Source organism: Penaeus vannamei, chromosome 7, assembly GCF_042767895.1.
Source record: "Penaeus vannamei isolate JL-2024 chromosome 7, ASM4276789v1, whole genome shotgun sequence".
Lineage (NCBI taxonomy): Eukaryota > Metazoa > Arthropoda > Malacostraca > Decapoda > Penaeidae > Penaeus > Penaeus vannamei.
The window spans coordinates 4,930,870-4,945,869 of record NC_091555.1 but is presented as its reverse complement, the minus strand read 5'-3'; the positions used below and the strand labels follow the sequence as shown (position 1 = coordinate 4,945,869).

General features: G+C 36.7%; 2 protein-coding genes across 8 annotated transcripts in view; one reads left to right on the top strand and one right to left on the bottom strand.

Moving 5' to 3' along the window:
- CtBP (C-terminal binding protein) overlaps nucleotides 1-12,072 on the top strand; it is a 41,629-nt gene extending 29,557 nt beyond the window's left edge. For 2 of the 7 annotated variants that reach the window (XM_070123444.1, XM_070123445.1), the window contains exons 2-11: nucleotides 20-72; nucleotides 1,494-1,780; nucleotides 2,035-2,163; nucleotides 5,088-5,246; nucleotides 5,675-5,738; nucleotides 5,868-5,992; nucleotides 6,386-6,475; nucleotides 8,004-8,145; nucleotides 8,995-9,435; nucleotides 9,583-12,072. In XM_070123444.1, coding sequence (XP_069979545.1) covers nucleotides 20-72; nucleotides 1,494-1,780; nucleotides 2,035-2,163; nucleotides 5,088-5,246; nucleotides 5,675-5,738; nucleotides 5,868-5,992; nucleotides 6,386-6,475; nucleotides 8,004-8,145; nucleotides 8,995-9,395 — 1,450 coding nt within the window. In that variant the 3' untranslated portion in view covers nucleotides 9,396-9,435; nucleotides 9,583-12,072. Of the gene's footprint in view, nucleotides 1-19; nucleotides 77-1,237; nucleotides 1,305-1,493; nucleotides 1,781-2,034; nucleotides 2,164-5,087; nucleotides 5,256-5,674; nucleotides 5,739-5,867; nucleotides 5,993-6,385; nucleotides 6,476-8,003; nucleotides 8,146-8,994; nucleotides 9,436-9,582 lie in introns of all 7 variants that reach the window. The other 5 variants (XM_027351316.2, XM_070123448.1, XM_070123446.1 and 2 more) reach the window with 5 other exon arrangements.
- A 42-nt stretch (nucleotides 12,073-12,114) lies between these two features.
- Nucleotides 12,115-15,000, bottom strand: part of deltaCOP (coatomer subunit delta) — a 15,725-nt gene continuing 12,839 nt past the window's right edge. Inside the window, exons 8-9 of the mRNA XM_027351312.2 lie at nucleotides 14,867-15,000; nucleotides 12,115-12,780 (exon numbers count right to left, since the gene is read on the bottom strand). The exon at nucleotides 14,867-15,000 is cut by the window's right edge and continues 183 nt beyond it. Coding sequence (XP_027207113.1) covers nucleotides 12,691-12,780; nucleotides 14,867-15,000 — 224 coding nt within the window. The 3' untranslated portion in view covers nucleotides 12,115-12,690. The remainder of the gene's footprint in view (nucleotides 12,781-14,866) is intronic.

Genomic DNA, 15,000 nt, shown 5'->3' with positions numbered 1-15,000 from the left:
TTTTTTCTCTCTTCTACAGGTTGTCCTCTTGTATAATGTTCTCCGTTGGATCATCGCTCGACCACTTTCATTGTAGGTAAGGAAAAGGAGAGATAGTGATATAGTGATAGTAATATAGTGATAGAGATATAGTGACATGTTGATAGAGATATAGTGATAGAGATATAGTGACATGTTGATAGAGATATAGTGATATAGTGATAGAGATATAGTGATATAGTGATAGAGATATAGTGATATAGTGATAGAGATATAGTGATATAGTGATAGAGATATAGTGATATAGTGATAGAGATATCGTGATATAGTGATTGTGAAATAGAGAGAGAGAGAGAGAGAGAGAGAGAGAGAGAGAGAGAGAGAGAGAGAGAGAGAGAGAGAGAGAGAGAGAGAGAGAGAGAGAGAGAGAGAGAGAGAGAGACCGAGAGCGAGCGTGCTTGCCTGTGCATGTGTGTGTGTGTGTGTGTGTGTGTGTGTGCGTGTGTGCGGTGTGTGTTTTGTATCTATTTTGTTGCGGTTAGTTGTTGAAATGTTTTTATTTTATTTTATTCATATCCCTTCACTGCCATGTTCCGTTAGTTTTCATTCGGAAGTAACTTTTAACCTTAGTTTTGTATTCTAGGACTAACTGCTATAAAATACAATCCCTTTGGTAATCATAAATGCTTTGAGAATGCAACCATAGTCTATTTGTTCCCGCATTTTTATTTTTTTATATTATTGTTATATTTGTAATTGTATTGTCCATTATTATTTTTTTTCATTTACTCATGAGTGCATACGTACAGTTTTTTTTTTAATGTTCTGTATGTTTACCAAAGTTCACTAATGAGTGGTTGTAAATTAACACTGTTGCCAGATATTGATATGAGCTCTTCATTTTAATTCCCTAGTCAACTATTAGCATTAGCGAAACTATCTGGATTTAGGTGTACACTCAGCCCCCGCTTTCCATTATGGCGGTGAATGATTTTAAAAGTTTTCGTGTTGTTGTTTTTTCTCTCGTTCTTTAGATTATGGAATATATAATTTTGGATTACAGTTGTGTCAGTGTGTTTTGTTTTTGTTTTTTACTGATGATGGGCATTGTTTTTTTTTTTTCTAAGATGGTGTCCGGAAGTAAAAATAAAATGTTTTATCTTCGTAACGTTGTGGCGTAAGGTTAGGTTTTCACTGTTTCGCCAACGGTTTTTTTTCCTTATTTGCGTTCTAATTTTTTTTCTTTCGTTCGTTTCAGGTGAAGCGGTGGTAGTTTCGAGAGTTTTAACCACAGCGGTTTGATTGTGGTAGTACCAGATCTTGCGGTAGGTGTGGGTTCGTTTCTCATTCCTCTTATTGGCGTGTAATTATTAAAAAAAAACCCTCGCAGAGCCAATGAGAGATGGGGGCCTCTGAGTTCCAGATGTATATTGGCCTATATATTTTTTTGCTTTAAGGAAAGAGTATGCGATAGCCAGCGCGGTCCTCTCAACGTGCGTCTCCTTCCCTTGCAGTAAGTCGTTTCCAGCCACGGGAGTGCATGGACAAGCCCCCGGGACTCGTAGGGACTGAGCGAAGCTTCCCAGTCCCCCAGACAGGGCCGGCAGCCATGCTAGCCAGCAATAAGCGCCCGCGATTAGACAACATCCGGCCACCAATACCCAATGGGCCCGGCATGCACGCCCGCCCGCTGGTGGCCCTCCTTGACGGGCGTGACTGCGCCGTCGAGATGCCCATCCTCAAGGATGTGGCCACGGTGGCCTTCTGCGACGCCCAGTCGACCTCCGAAATACACGAGAAGGTAGGCACGGGACGGGCCGGTTTGCATTTGATGTTGGATTCTTATCCTATATAACTGTGCATGTGCTTATACCTCTTTGGATATTTATAGAATCAAATAATTGATATGCGTGAGTGGCTTTTTGCTGCAGTAATTACCCAAGGAAAACAACGTCACGCATCCCTTCGCATCCCTCGCGCATCCTTCATTCATCTCTCTAACTCACCTCCTCCTCCTCGTCTTTGACTCACCCGTGCATCTTGCGTCGCCCGCAGGTCCTAAACGAGGCGGTCGGGGCTCTCATGTGGCACACCATCACACTCACCAAAGACGACCTTGAGAAGTTCAAGGCGCTCAAGGTGATCGTCCGGATCGGTAGCGGGATCGATAATGTGGATGTTAAGGTAGGTTGGGATAGGGTTTGAAAAGTTTCCTCTCTCTCTTTCTCTTTCTCTTTCTCTTTTTCTTTTCGCTCTCTCTCTCTTTCTCTCTCTCTTTCTCTCTCTCTTTCTCTCTCTCTTTCTCTCTCTCTTTCTCTCTCTCTCTTTTCGCTCTCTCTCTTTTCGCTCTCTCTCTTTTCGCTCTCTCTCTTTTCGCTCTCTCTCTTTTCGCTCTCTCTCTCTCTCTCTCTCTTCTCTCTCTCTCTCTCTCTTCTCTCTCTCTCTCTCTCTCTCTCTCTCTCTCTCTCTCTCTCTCTCATCTCTCTCTCTTTCTCTCTCTTCTCTCTCTTTCTCTCTCTCTTCTCTCTCTCTCTCTCTCTCTCTCTCTCTCTCTCTCTCTCTCTCTCTCTCTCTCTCTCTCTCTCTCTCTCTATCTCTCTCTCTCTCTCTCTCTCTCTCTCTCTCTCTCTCTCTCTTTCTCTCTCTTTCTCTCTCTTCTCTCTCTCTCTCTCTCTCCTCTTTCTCTCTCTCTCTCTCTTTCTCTTTCTCTCTCTTTCTCTTTCTCTCTCTTTCTCTTTCTCTCTCTTTCTCTTTCTCTCTCTTTCTCTCTCTTCTCTCTCTCTTTCTCTCTCTTTCTCTCTCTTTCTCCCTCTTTCTCTCTCTTTCTCTCTCTTTCTCTCTCTCTTTCTCCCTCTTTCTCTCTCTTTTTCTCTCTGGCTTGCTCTCTCTCTCTCTCTCGCTCTCGCTCTCGTTCTCTCTCTCTCTCTCTCTCTCTCTCTCTCTCTCTCTCTCTCTCTCTCTCTCTCTCTCTCTCATTCTATCTATCTAATTATTTATCTGTCTATATGTGCATATGCACATGTACACACATGCAAACACACACACACTCACACTCACACTCACTCACACTCACACTCAGTCTCACTCTCACTCTCACTCTCACTCTCACACTCACACTCACACTCACACTCACACTCTCACTCTCACTCACTCACTCTCACTCTCACTCTCACTCTCACACTCTCTCACACTCTCTCTCTCTCTCTCTCTCTCTCTCTCTCTCTCTCTCTCTCTCTCTCTCTCTCTCTCTCTCTCTCTCTCTCTCTCTCTCTCTCTCTCTCTCTCTCTCTCTCTCACGTGTGTATTCCTAATTATTTTTTCCTATGAGTTCATTCTTCTAGTCTTTCTCTTCCTCTTGTCTTCTTGTATTCTTTGATTCTTTTTTTCTTTCTTTTTCCTATACGTTTTTTCTGTAATTAGATTATTGATTCTCAAACTTATTTTATGTTATGCAAGGTCATATGGTGTGTAGTTATTAAAAGACAAAACGAAGAAAGAATAAATGAAAACCATTGTACAGTGGAATTATACACACAGTGGCTGTGTATCCCAAGAACACGTCAAAACTTTTGAGAAAAGAAACAACCCGGGTAGAAGAAGAAAATCACAAAGTTCTTCCCCAAACTTTTTAAAATGCAGATGCTGGAGAGATCTGGATGGTTGAGATCTGCATTAATGTGAAATAACTTATGATGGAGACAGCCTTTTACTGCTTATTATAGCCTCTCAATTTTCATTGTAAACTTGCCCAACTTGTGTTAAAAGTTTTAATGTCTCAACTTTTGGAAGTTATAAAACTTGTTTCACAGGAAACAAAAAGTTGAAAGTTAGACTCACGGTTAACTTGAAAAATTTCTGGACTTGACGAAAGTTAGCACATTATGGAGCCGTCGATGAGATTATATCTTGGATGTACAAGTAAAGTTGCTTGTATGATATTGTGTAAGCTAGCATTAACCTTTAAAACTGAGTCCATCTTAAGACGATAAATGGTTATGTCTGTCTTTGTTATTAAAAAAAAAAATGTTTAGTTGGGTGCAATGAGGCTTGTCTCCTGTCTCTTACTTATTTCTTTTTATGAACATCTCAAAGAAGTTTGGAAAGCTTTGCCAAAGTTAAAACTTTTGCTTTAGACTTGATAACTCAGTAAGTTGATTGCTGGATTCTTCCAATAGCAGAGTTTTGAGATAGTTAGAATTATTCTCTCATGATTGGTTCCACAGTTAAAGTTTTTTTTACCCCCCAACCCGGAGTTCTTTTTAAAGTTTGATGAGGTCTGGACAAAGGAGAAAAGTTTGTGATAGCATTGAGAGAACCCAAGGGTTTGCAATTAGCCCAACTCTTGGCAACTTGCCATCAGTATTGGTATTCAGAACTTTGGGTAGTGTTCATATTAAACTTTTCATGCGCGTCTTTTTTATCTAGTTTAGCTCCCATTTCGGGGGTTGACCAGCTGGGAAGCCAGTCACTGAAGTAGATGTAGAAATTATTTGAATTGCAGTTGGTTGAAGATTTATTGTGTTGGTGTTTTATCCTGTACTCCTTTCTTCTTTCTTGCTGTTTTTCTTTGGTACTTTCTTTTTGTGAGTTATTCAGGATCTGAGATGGAGATAAAACACCTAAAAGCAGTGAACCATTTTGCAGTTAGATTCAGGTATTCATTGCATAATAAAAGTTCAAGTAGCTTATTGTAAAGATTAAAAGTTTATTAGTTGATGAACATGTAGTTTGTCCAGAATAAAGGAAGTTGTATTTGTCTGAAAGGCAACTCCAGAGGGTGATTATTAGAATAAACAAAACAGGCAAAATTTGTCCAGGATAAGTTTGTCTTTATAGTTATTAGGTTTTTTATTAGACTAATGTAGTTGGCATATAGACCTGTAACAGGACAGTTCTTGTAGAATAACAAAATATGTGTTTGATACGTTACATTCAGTTAACAACTTGAGCTACAGTCTATACTGTAGAGGAAGAGGTGTAAGTAGTTGCCAGACTATAGTCAAATTAATACAGTCTTTGGCACAAATGTTCTTTGGTTTTTCAAAATCCACCAGATGCCTTGGAAAATACTCTGAAGATACTCATTACTCTTTTGCACTTTTTAACAGGCTGCAGGAGAGCTGGGCATCGCAGTGTGCAACGTACCAGGTTACGGAGTAGAGGAGGTTGCCGACACCACCATGTGCCTCATTCTAAACCTATATCGTCGCACATACTGGTTGGCCAACATGGTCCGCGAGGGGAAGAAATTTACGGGTCCCGAGCAGGTGTGGGAGGTGTGATAATAGATTAACCACAGTGTTTATGCGCCATACACAAAAATTCTTCTGCCCTGAGTATTTTCCCATGAATAATTGGAAAATATTGTGTGTGTTGAACACTTGTTTATGGCCCATAATCACTGTTCATTCCACAAAACCAAAAAAAAAAAAAAAAAAAAAAAAAAAAAAGTGTTAGGTGATGAGGTAGCTACTTAATTTCTAATTCTAAGGGTGATTGTCAGTTGTAACTTTAACAGTGCAGTATTTTGGATAGGTTAGGAAAAGAATTAGCCTATAAGAGAGAGACACTGTTGATCGTGGCCATAAATATTAAAATACCTAAAACCGTATGGCCAAAAGGTAGCACGTATGGTTAACATATTTACTTAAACCATCATAGAGCTTGGTATTTCAATTTATTGTATTTCAACCAGGTTCGAGAGGCAGCCCAAGGATGTGCTCGGATACGTGAAGACACACTGGGAATAGTTGGTCTTGGTGAGTTAGCCTCTTTACAAGGAGTAATAATAATATATACCTTTAAGATATGTACATATATTTCATGTTTTTGTGGATACGATGTCCTACATTCACCGCTCTCAGTAAATGGACTGTTTAACAACACAGGTCGCATTGGGTCTGCTGTGGCGCTAAGAGCAAAAGCTTTTGGTTTCAACGTCACATTTTACGATCCCTACCTCTCAGACGGGATCGAGAAGAGTCTGGGCTTAGCACGAGTATACACACTACAGGTTTGTGTCAGGATTTGCAAGTTTAGTATGATCTTTCACTCTCAGTACATGAGTAAAGAATAAGCAAGAATGTCAAGTGTTGTATATATGTCAAGTGTTGTTTATATGTAAAGGGTATGTGATATGCTATAAAAGCAATAAAAAGAAGATAAAAACATTAGTGTTTACTAAATCTAGCTTTACTAGTCATTGCATTATTTTCATGAGCTTTACAGTCATGGTTCTTTCATAGTGTTTGGAGTTAGAATTAAGATTATCTATATCATCTCTTTGATAGCCATATTAGTGATGACTTGGCTTTTTCTAATTTCTCCAGATTTTCCCCACTGCAGTAATGTATGTTTAAGTTACTTGAAAAGTTTATACTTTAATAAACCCAATTTTACATTTCAGGATCTGTTGTACCGAAGTGACTGTGTGTCTTTACACTGCTCCCTCAATGAGCATAATAACCACCTCATAAATGACTTCACAATTAAGCAGGTGAGCAAGTGTGTTTTCTTTCTTTTTTTCACAATTCTCATTCATATATATTTCCAGATGTCTTACAGTAAGAGTACAAGTTTTGTAACAGCCTTTGTATAGCAGGATGTGTTTGTGTATATACAGGAAAGGGAAATAGCTTGATGGTATAGTGATGACAAAGGCCCAGACAGGGTTGAGTCAGGAAACCCTCTTTTGGAAACCCTGTAGTCGTCAGGAAACCAACTAATGGTGAATTGTTTCAAAGTGGAGTTTGGGAATACGTTCTAAAGTTTGTTAATCATTCCTGAGGGTTACTGTTCCTACCTTAAATTAAAATTTCAGATACAAAATGATTAAGGGAGCTTAGTATGGAAGTTTAATAATCTTTCTTTGCATTGCACTGTATGCCCTGTATAAGTACTTTGTCTAATGGAAAAGGAAGTTAATAATTTTTCATTAATTTGTGGAAGTTTGATTAGAATCCGCAAGTTACCATAATTTAAAGAGAATTTAAACATTTTGAGGCTAGCATTCAAAAGTGCAAGAACAACAACTTCGGAAAAAGTATTCTGTTCATATATACCATAAAAAGAGGATGCAAGGGAGAAAGTAACATTAAGGAATGAAAACAAAAATCAAGAGAGATCTGAGGATTAAGAAAAAAGATGTTACAGCTTTCTGCAATACTGAAATGTGTAGCAAGAGAGCTTAGGATTTTCTTTGTGATTTTTTTCTTCCTGTCTCAGAGAAAGTGATGAGAAAATAATATTTTTATGCTTATATGTTAGGATGAAAGGAATTCTGATTCTTTTGACATTCTGATGCTACTACAGGAATAGACATTGTAGCTTCCTTTAAGCAGATTGATATTGAAAGTGTTTAGTGTATCGTGTGTATATAACAGGATTTCCTTTATTTATTCAATTTTTTTCTTTTGTGGGTGTAAATGTATGAAGTCATTGTCATATCCAGTACTTAAGGAGAAATAAAGTGTGCTAATGCATATCAGGCACTATTTCTTAATCATTGTTGAATTGCCTTCAGTCTAATCTTTTAAATGTAAAATTTTGAAATGGTCATCAGTGGTTAATCATGACTTATTTATACTAAGAAAATGACTGCAGAAACAAAATGAGAAATCTTAGTTTTTTTCTATACATCAAGTTATTGTAGTATGGTTTGAAGAGTTGGATGTCATATGCCAATAGTGAAATACCAGGATTGCTTTGAAGTGGGCAAAATAGTGTCTATCATTATTTATGGAAAAATTTTCTGAAGTATAGTAGGAAGGAAGGTTTTAATAATTCATTCCACTGTTTTCTCTGCTTTCCTTTCTCTACTTATTTTTCCTTATTATTTTTGCTTTCATCCCTTCTTATTTCAACTACTATTTTTATAGTCCCGTGAACATAGTCATTTTCTCCTTCCCTTTCATTATCAGTTCGCAGTAAACGAACCTTCAAACTGCTGGGATCGTTGTAATTTTCTCTAGGGCTTGTTGTTTGAGGTAAATTCATCCTAAGTTCTTTCTTCCTTCTACATCCAGATGCGGCCGGGGGCTTTCCTGGTAAACACTGCTCGAGGGGCATTGGTGGATGAGAATGCCTTGGCTGCAGCTCTAAAGGAAGGCAGAATCAGAGCCGCAGCACTTGACGTTCACGAGAATGAGCCATACAACCCATTCCAGGGTATGCATGCTGTGCCGTTTTGTTTATTTGTTTGTGTCTTTTTGTTTTCGTTTTGCTGTCTTGACGCAGATTGTCCATGGGTGTTCACTCTCAGGGTTATGTTGTTATAATTTACTAATTCATTATTTTTAGTTCATGTTTGTATTTTTATGGTTATTTTAATTAGTTACTATTATTAATGACATATTAATTACTCTTATTATTGATCATTTGGATTAACATTATTTTTTTAATAGATATTATTAACAATGGTAATAATGATAATAAAAATTGTAATGATAATGACAGTAATAATAAATGAAAAAGATGATTATAAATGATGATGATAATAATAGATAATTATGATAATAGATAAGAATGATAATAGATAATAATGATAATAGATAATAATGATAATAGTAATGATATTAATAGTGATGATGATAATAATGATAATAGCAATAATGATATTAACAATGATGATGAGGATAACAACAATAATAGTAAAAATTATGTATACTGATGGTAAACATAAAGGAGAATGACTAATGATAATGATTGGTTTATTATTATTATTATTGTTCTCATCTTTTCTTATTATGTTCTTGGTATTACTAACAATGTTATTATTATTGATTGTATTGTTATTATCATTACTACTAGTTACTATTATTGTTTATATTTTCTATTTGTTATTATTGAAATTGCTTTTTTTTTCTAATACAGGTTTGGATGTTGAATACAGTTTTTTAAAGTTCATTTATAAAGAGGTGATCAAACCCAAGTTTTGATTCACACTAGTAGTATGGGACTTGTAATTAATTTTATAGCAGTTAATGTAGAAAAGCCAACTTTCTCTTTGTATTGCAGGACCTCTCAAAGATGCACCAAACCTGATTTGCACTCCGCATGCAGCATATTACTCTGATGCATCTAGTAACGAGTTGCGAGAGATGGCTGCCAATGAGATTCGCCGTGCAATAATAGGCCGCATCCCAGAAACATTACGGAACTGCGTCAACAAGGAATATTTTGTGAACAACTATAGCGAAGGAGGCGTCAATGGCACCGTCCCATACTACGTCCCAGTTCACTCCACCACGCATGACTCTGTACCCCCACACTCAAGTGGACCCCCGCCCACAAGCCACGTCGGTGCAGGCATCCCTCCACCCCCACACTTGCCCCCCACTGTACCCGCAAGTGGAAGAACCTCGCCCCAGACTGGACCCCCTGGTCCGCCCGGTCCTCGAGAATCCACCTCACCATAACACAAACTTCCTTCACCAATTCAACTATCAACCCTCCGCTGTAAGTGTGATTGGCAAGCTTCCTTCTTTTATATATTTATTGCCTCTTTTAGAATTTGGAAACTATCTATCTAATGAGTATAGTGTAGAGTTGTATTTTGGTGTAAATGTGGTTATTAAAGCACACTCTTTTTTTTATCTCCTTCAGGTGACCACAAGTCAAGAGTCATTCCACCATGAAAGCTGAGTCGAAGTAATTACAGGTGGCTGCTACTAAACACTGGGTTATTACTCAGAAATCGTGCAAAGTCTATGTACAAATTTGCCTATTGTTCCTTGATGTTAGAAGGACCAAGTCCCCCTCACCTCAAAAAAGTGCAATGGACGCTGGGGAAGAGGTGAAAGTGAGAGGGTGCGAAGCATTGTGTGTATGTGTGATCTAAAGTGAAGATGCTTGTGGAGGTTATTGCCTGAATTACGGCACTGCATTTTTGGTTATTGTATTTTTATGTTAACTATTTTTTACTCTTTGCAGTTAGTGTAAGGAGGGACTGTATTACATTACTACAGGCCATCCCTAGGTAAAAGAAAGGCAGATATTGTAACTCAGGTTCTTATCCTCTGTCATGTATGCAAAAAAGTATTCAGTCCTAAGATGGAGAGATCCTAGGTCATAGAATTTCCTTTTGGGAACATTTTTAACATTCTGTGACCCTACTTACCAAAAAAAAAAGAAAAAAAAAAAACAAAAAAACTAAAATTTGAGATATCAGGTAGGAATTACACTCAAACTTGCAGTATTATATTACTTACATTATTTTCAAAGACAGAAAAATTGAAAATTTCATTTATTTTATTTTTTTATTTTATTTTGTCTCTATACAGAGGTCATATTTTATACCTGTAGGGTTTCCTCCTCACACAAAACAGGTTTTCCTTGCATGATAAGTCAGACTTGTCAAACTATGTAAATCAAATTGTTTACAGCTGTAACTCTTTAGTCTTGTATTTTTTTCTTACTTTAGAAAGTAAAGGATAAGTTTAAATGCAAATGTAAATTTCTTTTGAAGTGTGGTTACGGTTTCCCTACTCAGAGATTTTGATTGTCTGTTTAAATGCTTACTAAGCCAAATCTTATTCAAATTGTGCTACATTATTACTCAAAATTCCAGGAGCACATAAATTCATACACCATCAGTAAACTTATATAAGCTCATTTGAAGAGCAAGTCCAAACAACACGTCTCCATTGCCTATTCTAAATGTAGAAAAATAAACAAACATTCATTTGTTTCAGCTTGGCAGGTCATCCATCTTGTTTACAGTTGTGAATTATGAAAATGAAGTCTTGCTATGTAAGACATTAGTGTTTACCAAGAACTGAATGGCTTGGGATTCTCATAGTGAAAATAGATGTGAAGCAGTATTGCACCAGTGGTAAGGGAGGAGTAAGCTAATTTGGTATCATTGTGCATTATAAGAAACTTAGCATCCAACATCATTGTTTGCGTTACAGCTGTTGCAACTAACAAAAAAGTAAATAAAAGGAGAGAGAAAAAATTCTTTTTGACATCTACAGAGGGAGGTCTCACATTTTGAACCATAGTTTTGAAAGCATTTGAGTAACAGACATCCTCAAATTTAACAATCTGGCATTAGTCTGCGGGAAAGCCTTATAATCAAATACAAGACTTTGTACATAGTTACTGTAAAATATTCATAAGTGAAGATAAAATCCACAGGTAACATGGGGATGTATCCATCTTCATCAAATACTCAAATACCTGTTTTCAATAGTTAACCAGAATACCAGAACCAAGTGCAGTAAAATGAGTGCTTCAGATGTGACTGCTTGAGAGTTGCACATTTTTAGGAATTTTTAGTGCCACTCCAAGGCAGTGTTGTTTGACTCTGGTACAAGGGAGACCAGTTTATATCATGAGGAAGAAAGAAACAAAAAAGAATGATTGTTATGATTCATAGAAGTCATGTTCCTAAATGAACTGCACTTAATTATTGTGCAGTTGTAAAGTTTTTTGTAAAACCCGTAGCCAAGTGCATCGTAGTTATCAATAAAAGACACAATGGTTGTCGTCTTATTAATTAAAATCCTGTTTGTATGAATTCATGCAAGTACAGCACAATACTTTGATCTCTTCCTTTTTTTTTTTTTCTTAATTTATTCATTTCTTTAGTGACAGGTAATTCTTGTACCAGAGGTATAGAAAATGCAAACATGGTGTTTATCTATTATAGTTCTTTCAGTACCGGAAATAAACTGTTAACTATCAGCAACTCTGCAAAAGTCAGGTGTCCCCCAATGTTAAAAATGCAACAAGATTCTAACCAGCTAAAAAGCATGTTTCACAGGCCAAATTTACGAGCAATGCTGATAGGACTTACATGACTGACCTAAATGAAAATAAAATATGCTTTTCATCGGTGTCCTTGTAATAGCAAGTGAAAAAGCAGGACTTTGAAGTAAAAACAAAAAGCAAAAATTCATCTGATATTTAAAAGGGGATCCATTATGTTTCTTAATCTCTCTAAAATTCCTGCTCTTTTGCTGATTTCTTACATGCCATCTGCGGCTTACTGCAACTCAGCTGTTCTGAAACAAATTTTCTAGTTAAGATGTAGGAAGGAAGTTGAAGATATGATCTTCCACCTTATTTGAGAATAAATTTTTTGAAATAAAACTTTCTTTTTATTACATTTGAGGTGAATGAAACAATACAATCTAAACTTGTCCTCTCTTTAATGCAGAATATAGATTGGAAACAATAAATTTGCTGTTTCATCTACATTGGGAAAAACAGCAATCTTTCCTAAACTAAAATAATTAACAATTTGGACACTGGCTGCTTGTAAATATATATACACAAAATAAGACAATATTATCTGAATGGAAGATGCCATAAAACAACCCTGTAATATGTCATCTTCAGTCCTATTTATTTAACATAAAAGAGGTGGATTTATCTCAAGGATTAACATGTGAACATTGACATTACTTATACATGATGTAACTAACTCACACTCCAGTCAAATAATAACCTGCTCAGCTTCACTGGAACCTGTTCAACAGGAATAATTCATACAATCCATAAAATAAATGTGAATCATTAAAAGTATACTTTTACCATATTTAAATGCAACACTTGCAGAAATGTTCCGAACCTCAACACAACTACTTAAAAAGAAGGAACAAAAAATAATGTATAATGATAATCCTTTTAGCAGCTTAACATGACAGAAGATTTACATGATGTCTGGATCCTACTAATTATTGTGCACCATAGGAAATAACAAACACATTAGTCAATCTCGTAAACATTGGTTTTCATGTGCGTCTCCATGGAATGTACCACTGGTGCTCCATCAGAAGTGCTGACAACTCCCAAAACCTGAAAAAGATCGAACATGATCATTACTACTTGGGGTGAGTGTGTATGCAGAATCTCGAGGAAGGGAGGGAGTGGACACGGTGAAAGTGGAAAGGGTAGAGGAAAAGGAAGGAAGGAAGGTTACAATAAGAGTAAGGAAGATTTAGATTGAAAGAGCTAAAAGGAGGGGAGAGGGAGAAAACACTTGAATACATAAAAGAAAAAAAAATTACTTGGGTCTATCAATTAATTTTCTGTAATACAAGTGATTCTCCTTAAAAAAAAGTTAATGCCACAACTTTTTAAAATATTTATTTTAATATTTGACTTGATCCTGTGCAATCCAGGTGTTGTAACCATCCTGTCACGAAAAACTTTGGCTTGAGGTTCAGGTGATGTGAACATGCTGTCATGAGAATTTTGGCTGAAGGCTAGGGTGATGGGAATGACTTGCCACTAGTGCATAAAGCTCTTGGAGGGTGATTAGACTCAGTGGGTATTTAGGAAGGAGTTTTCGCATCATTTCCATCAGTAAACGAGTGTCAAATGTACCATGCGTGAAAGAACGCCGGGTCCAGGGACGATGCTATTTCCTGCCTGCCATGACTGGTGGCACAGGGTATATTACAGAAAATTAAATAGAATGAAAATCTAAAAAAAGGATACAACATAATGTTACTTTTTGTTATTGCACAGATTTTTGGGCTACTTAAAGAGATGATATGGAAAGTGCAATCAAAGCAGTCTACCGTTTTGATACAGCATATCAAATTACAAGTATTGATTGAAAAATGGCAAAACAAAAAAACACTTCTGCAGAATAAGAGAAACCAACAGGCAGCAAGGCACCTGGATCCAATGGGTTTAATCTTCCTTGACTGCGAGGCATAGGATAGGGAGGGGTTTTCTAATTACTACTTTGAACAAGGGATAACAAGAAAGTGATCCAAAGGTAAACAATCTGGTGAAAATAAACATACAGTAATCCTATCGCAAGCTTTACTATAGGACTTTTCATTTTCCACTTTCCCTGTCACTTACTACTTCACCAGATCTTATTTCCACTATAAAGCAGTTTATAGTCTTCAATCTAACATTGGTGGTTGTGCTTTGGTGAGCTACAATACATAATGCTTAAGACCCTAAAACCTTAGAATTACCCCAAAATTTTTAAATCGACAATGCCTTGCAATATTCATTCTCCAAAGAAAATATTTATATTCAGCATTACTTTATGGTATGTTACAGTTTATATTATTTCTAGTTGCCACATAATTAGCTCCTGAAAATCCATTAAGAGTCTTAGGAATATCTAATTACCTTAGTGAAAAATTTACATTAATGCTAGTTTGAAATCCCACTTCAATAAGTAAATAAGTAAAGCCATTGTATGCATGATACACACGATGGATTGCAGTCAAGGCAAACAGCATTATAAGGCGACTAGTAATGACAGAATTGTCACTTTTCCATCAGAAAGTTTTGAAATGGAAAAGGGTTTTTCTTGCTGTCTACAATTTTGACCATGTATAATCTTTCAATAACAAGTTAGACTTAAAGCCTATTATGGAGAGCATTACCTACTAAGTTACCACAGTGAGTGGACTATTTAGCATGCACATCATAAATGCATGGCATGGATACTTATCAACCAGCATATGGCTTGCTGTATCTTGACATGAATAGGTACCAACCAATGTCAACAAGTTAAGAAACATTGAAGATTCAGTGCATAAATGCAAATGAAGTGTGATAAGCAATTGCTTACTCAATAACCCTACAGAAATAATCTAGATTACTATCTTAACTGTCACAAAACAATAAAGCATTGCAGCTTACTCTACCCATGATCCAATACATAACTGTCAGGAAGTAGGAGTAATTAGAACTGATGACTGAAAATACTGAGGTGGTATGAAAGTATGTAAATATGGTAACAGCTAAGGTAAAGAAAGGTCAACAAGGCTATCTCTTACTTCACAAGCTGTGAATAAGAACAGAGACAGACCCAAAATACTTTGAATAGTAATTAAAAGTACATATTCTGATAATGTAGTATCCAAATGTGTCAATTACATCTATTCAAATACCACTAAGTTACACCCACCTTGAGGTTGCAGTAAATCCGTGAGGAGTGGAAGGAGACGCGTACTGGGAAGAAGTTATCTGGAACACCTCTGGCTGTGAAGTCCATGGCAGCAGTTGGGGCAGTCTTATCAATAACAGGAATACGCCATACAA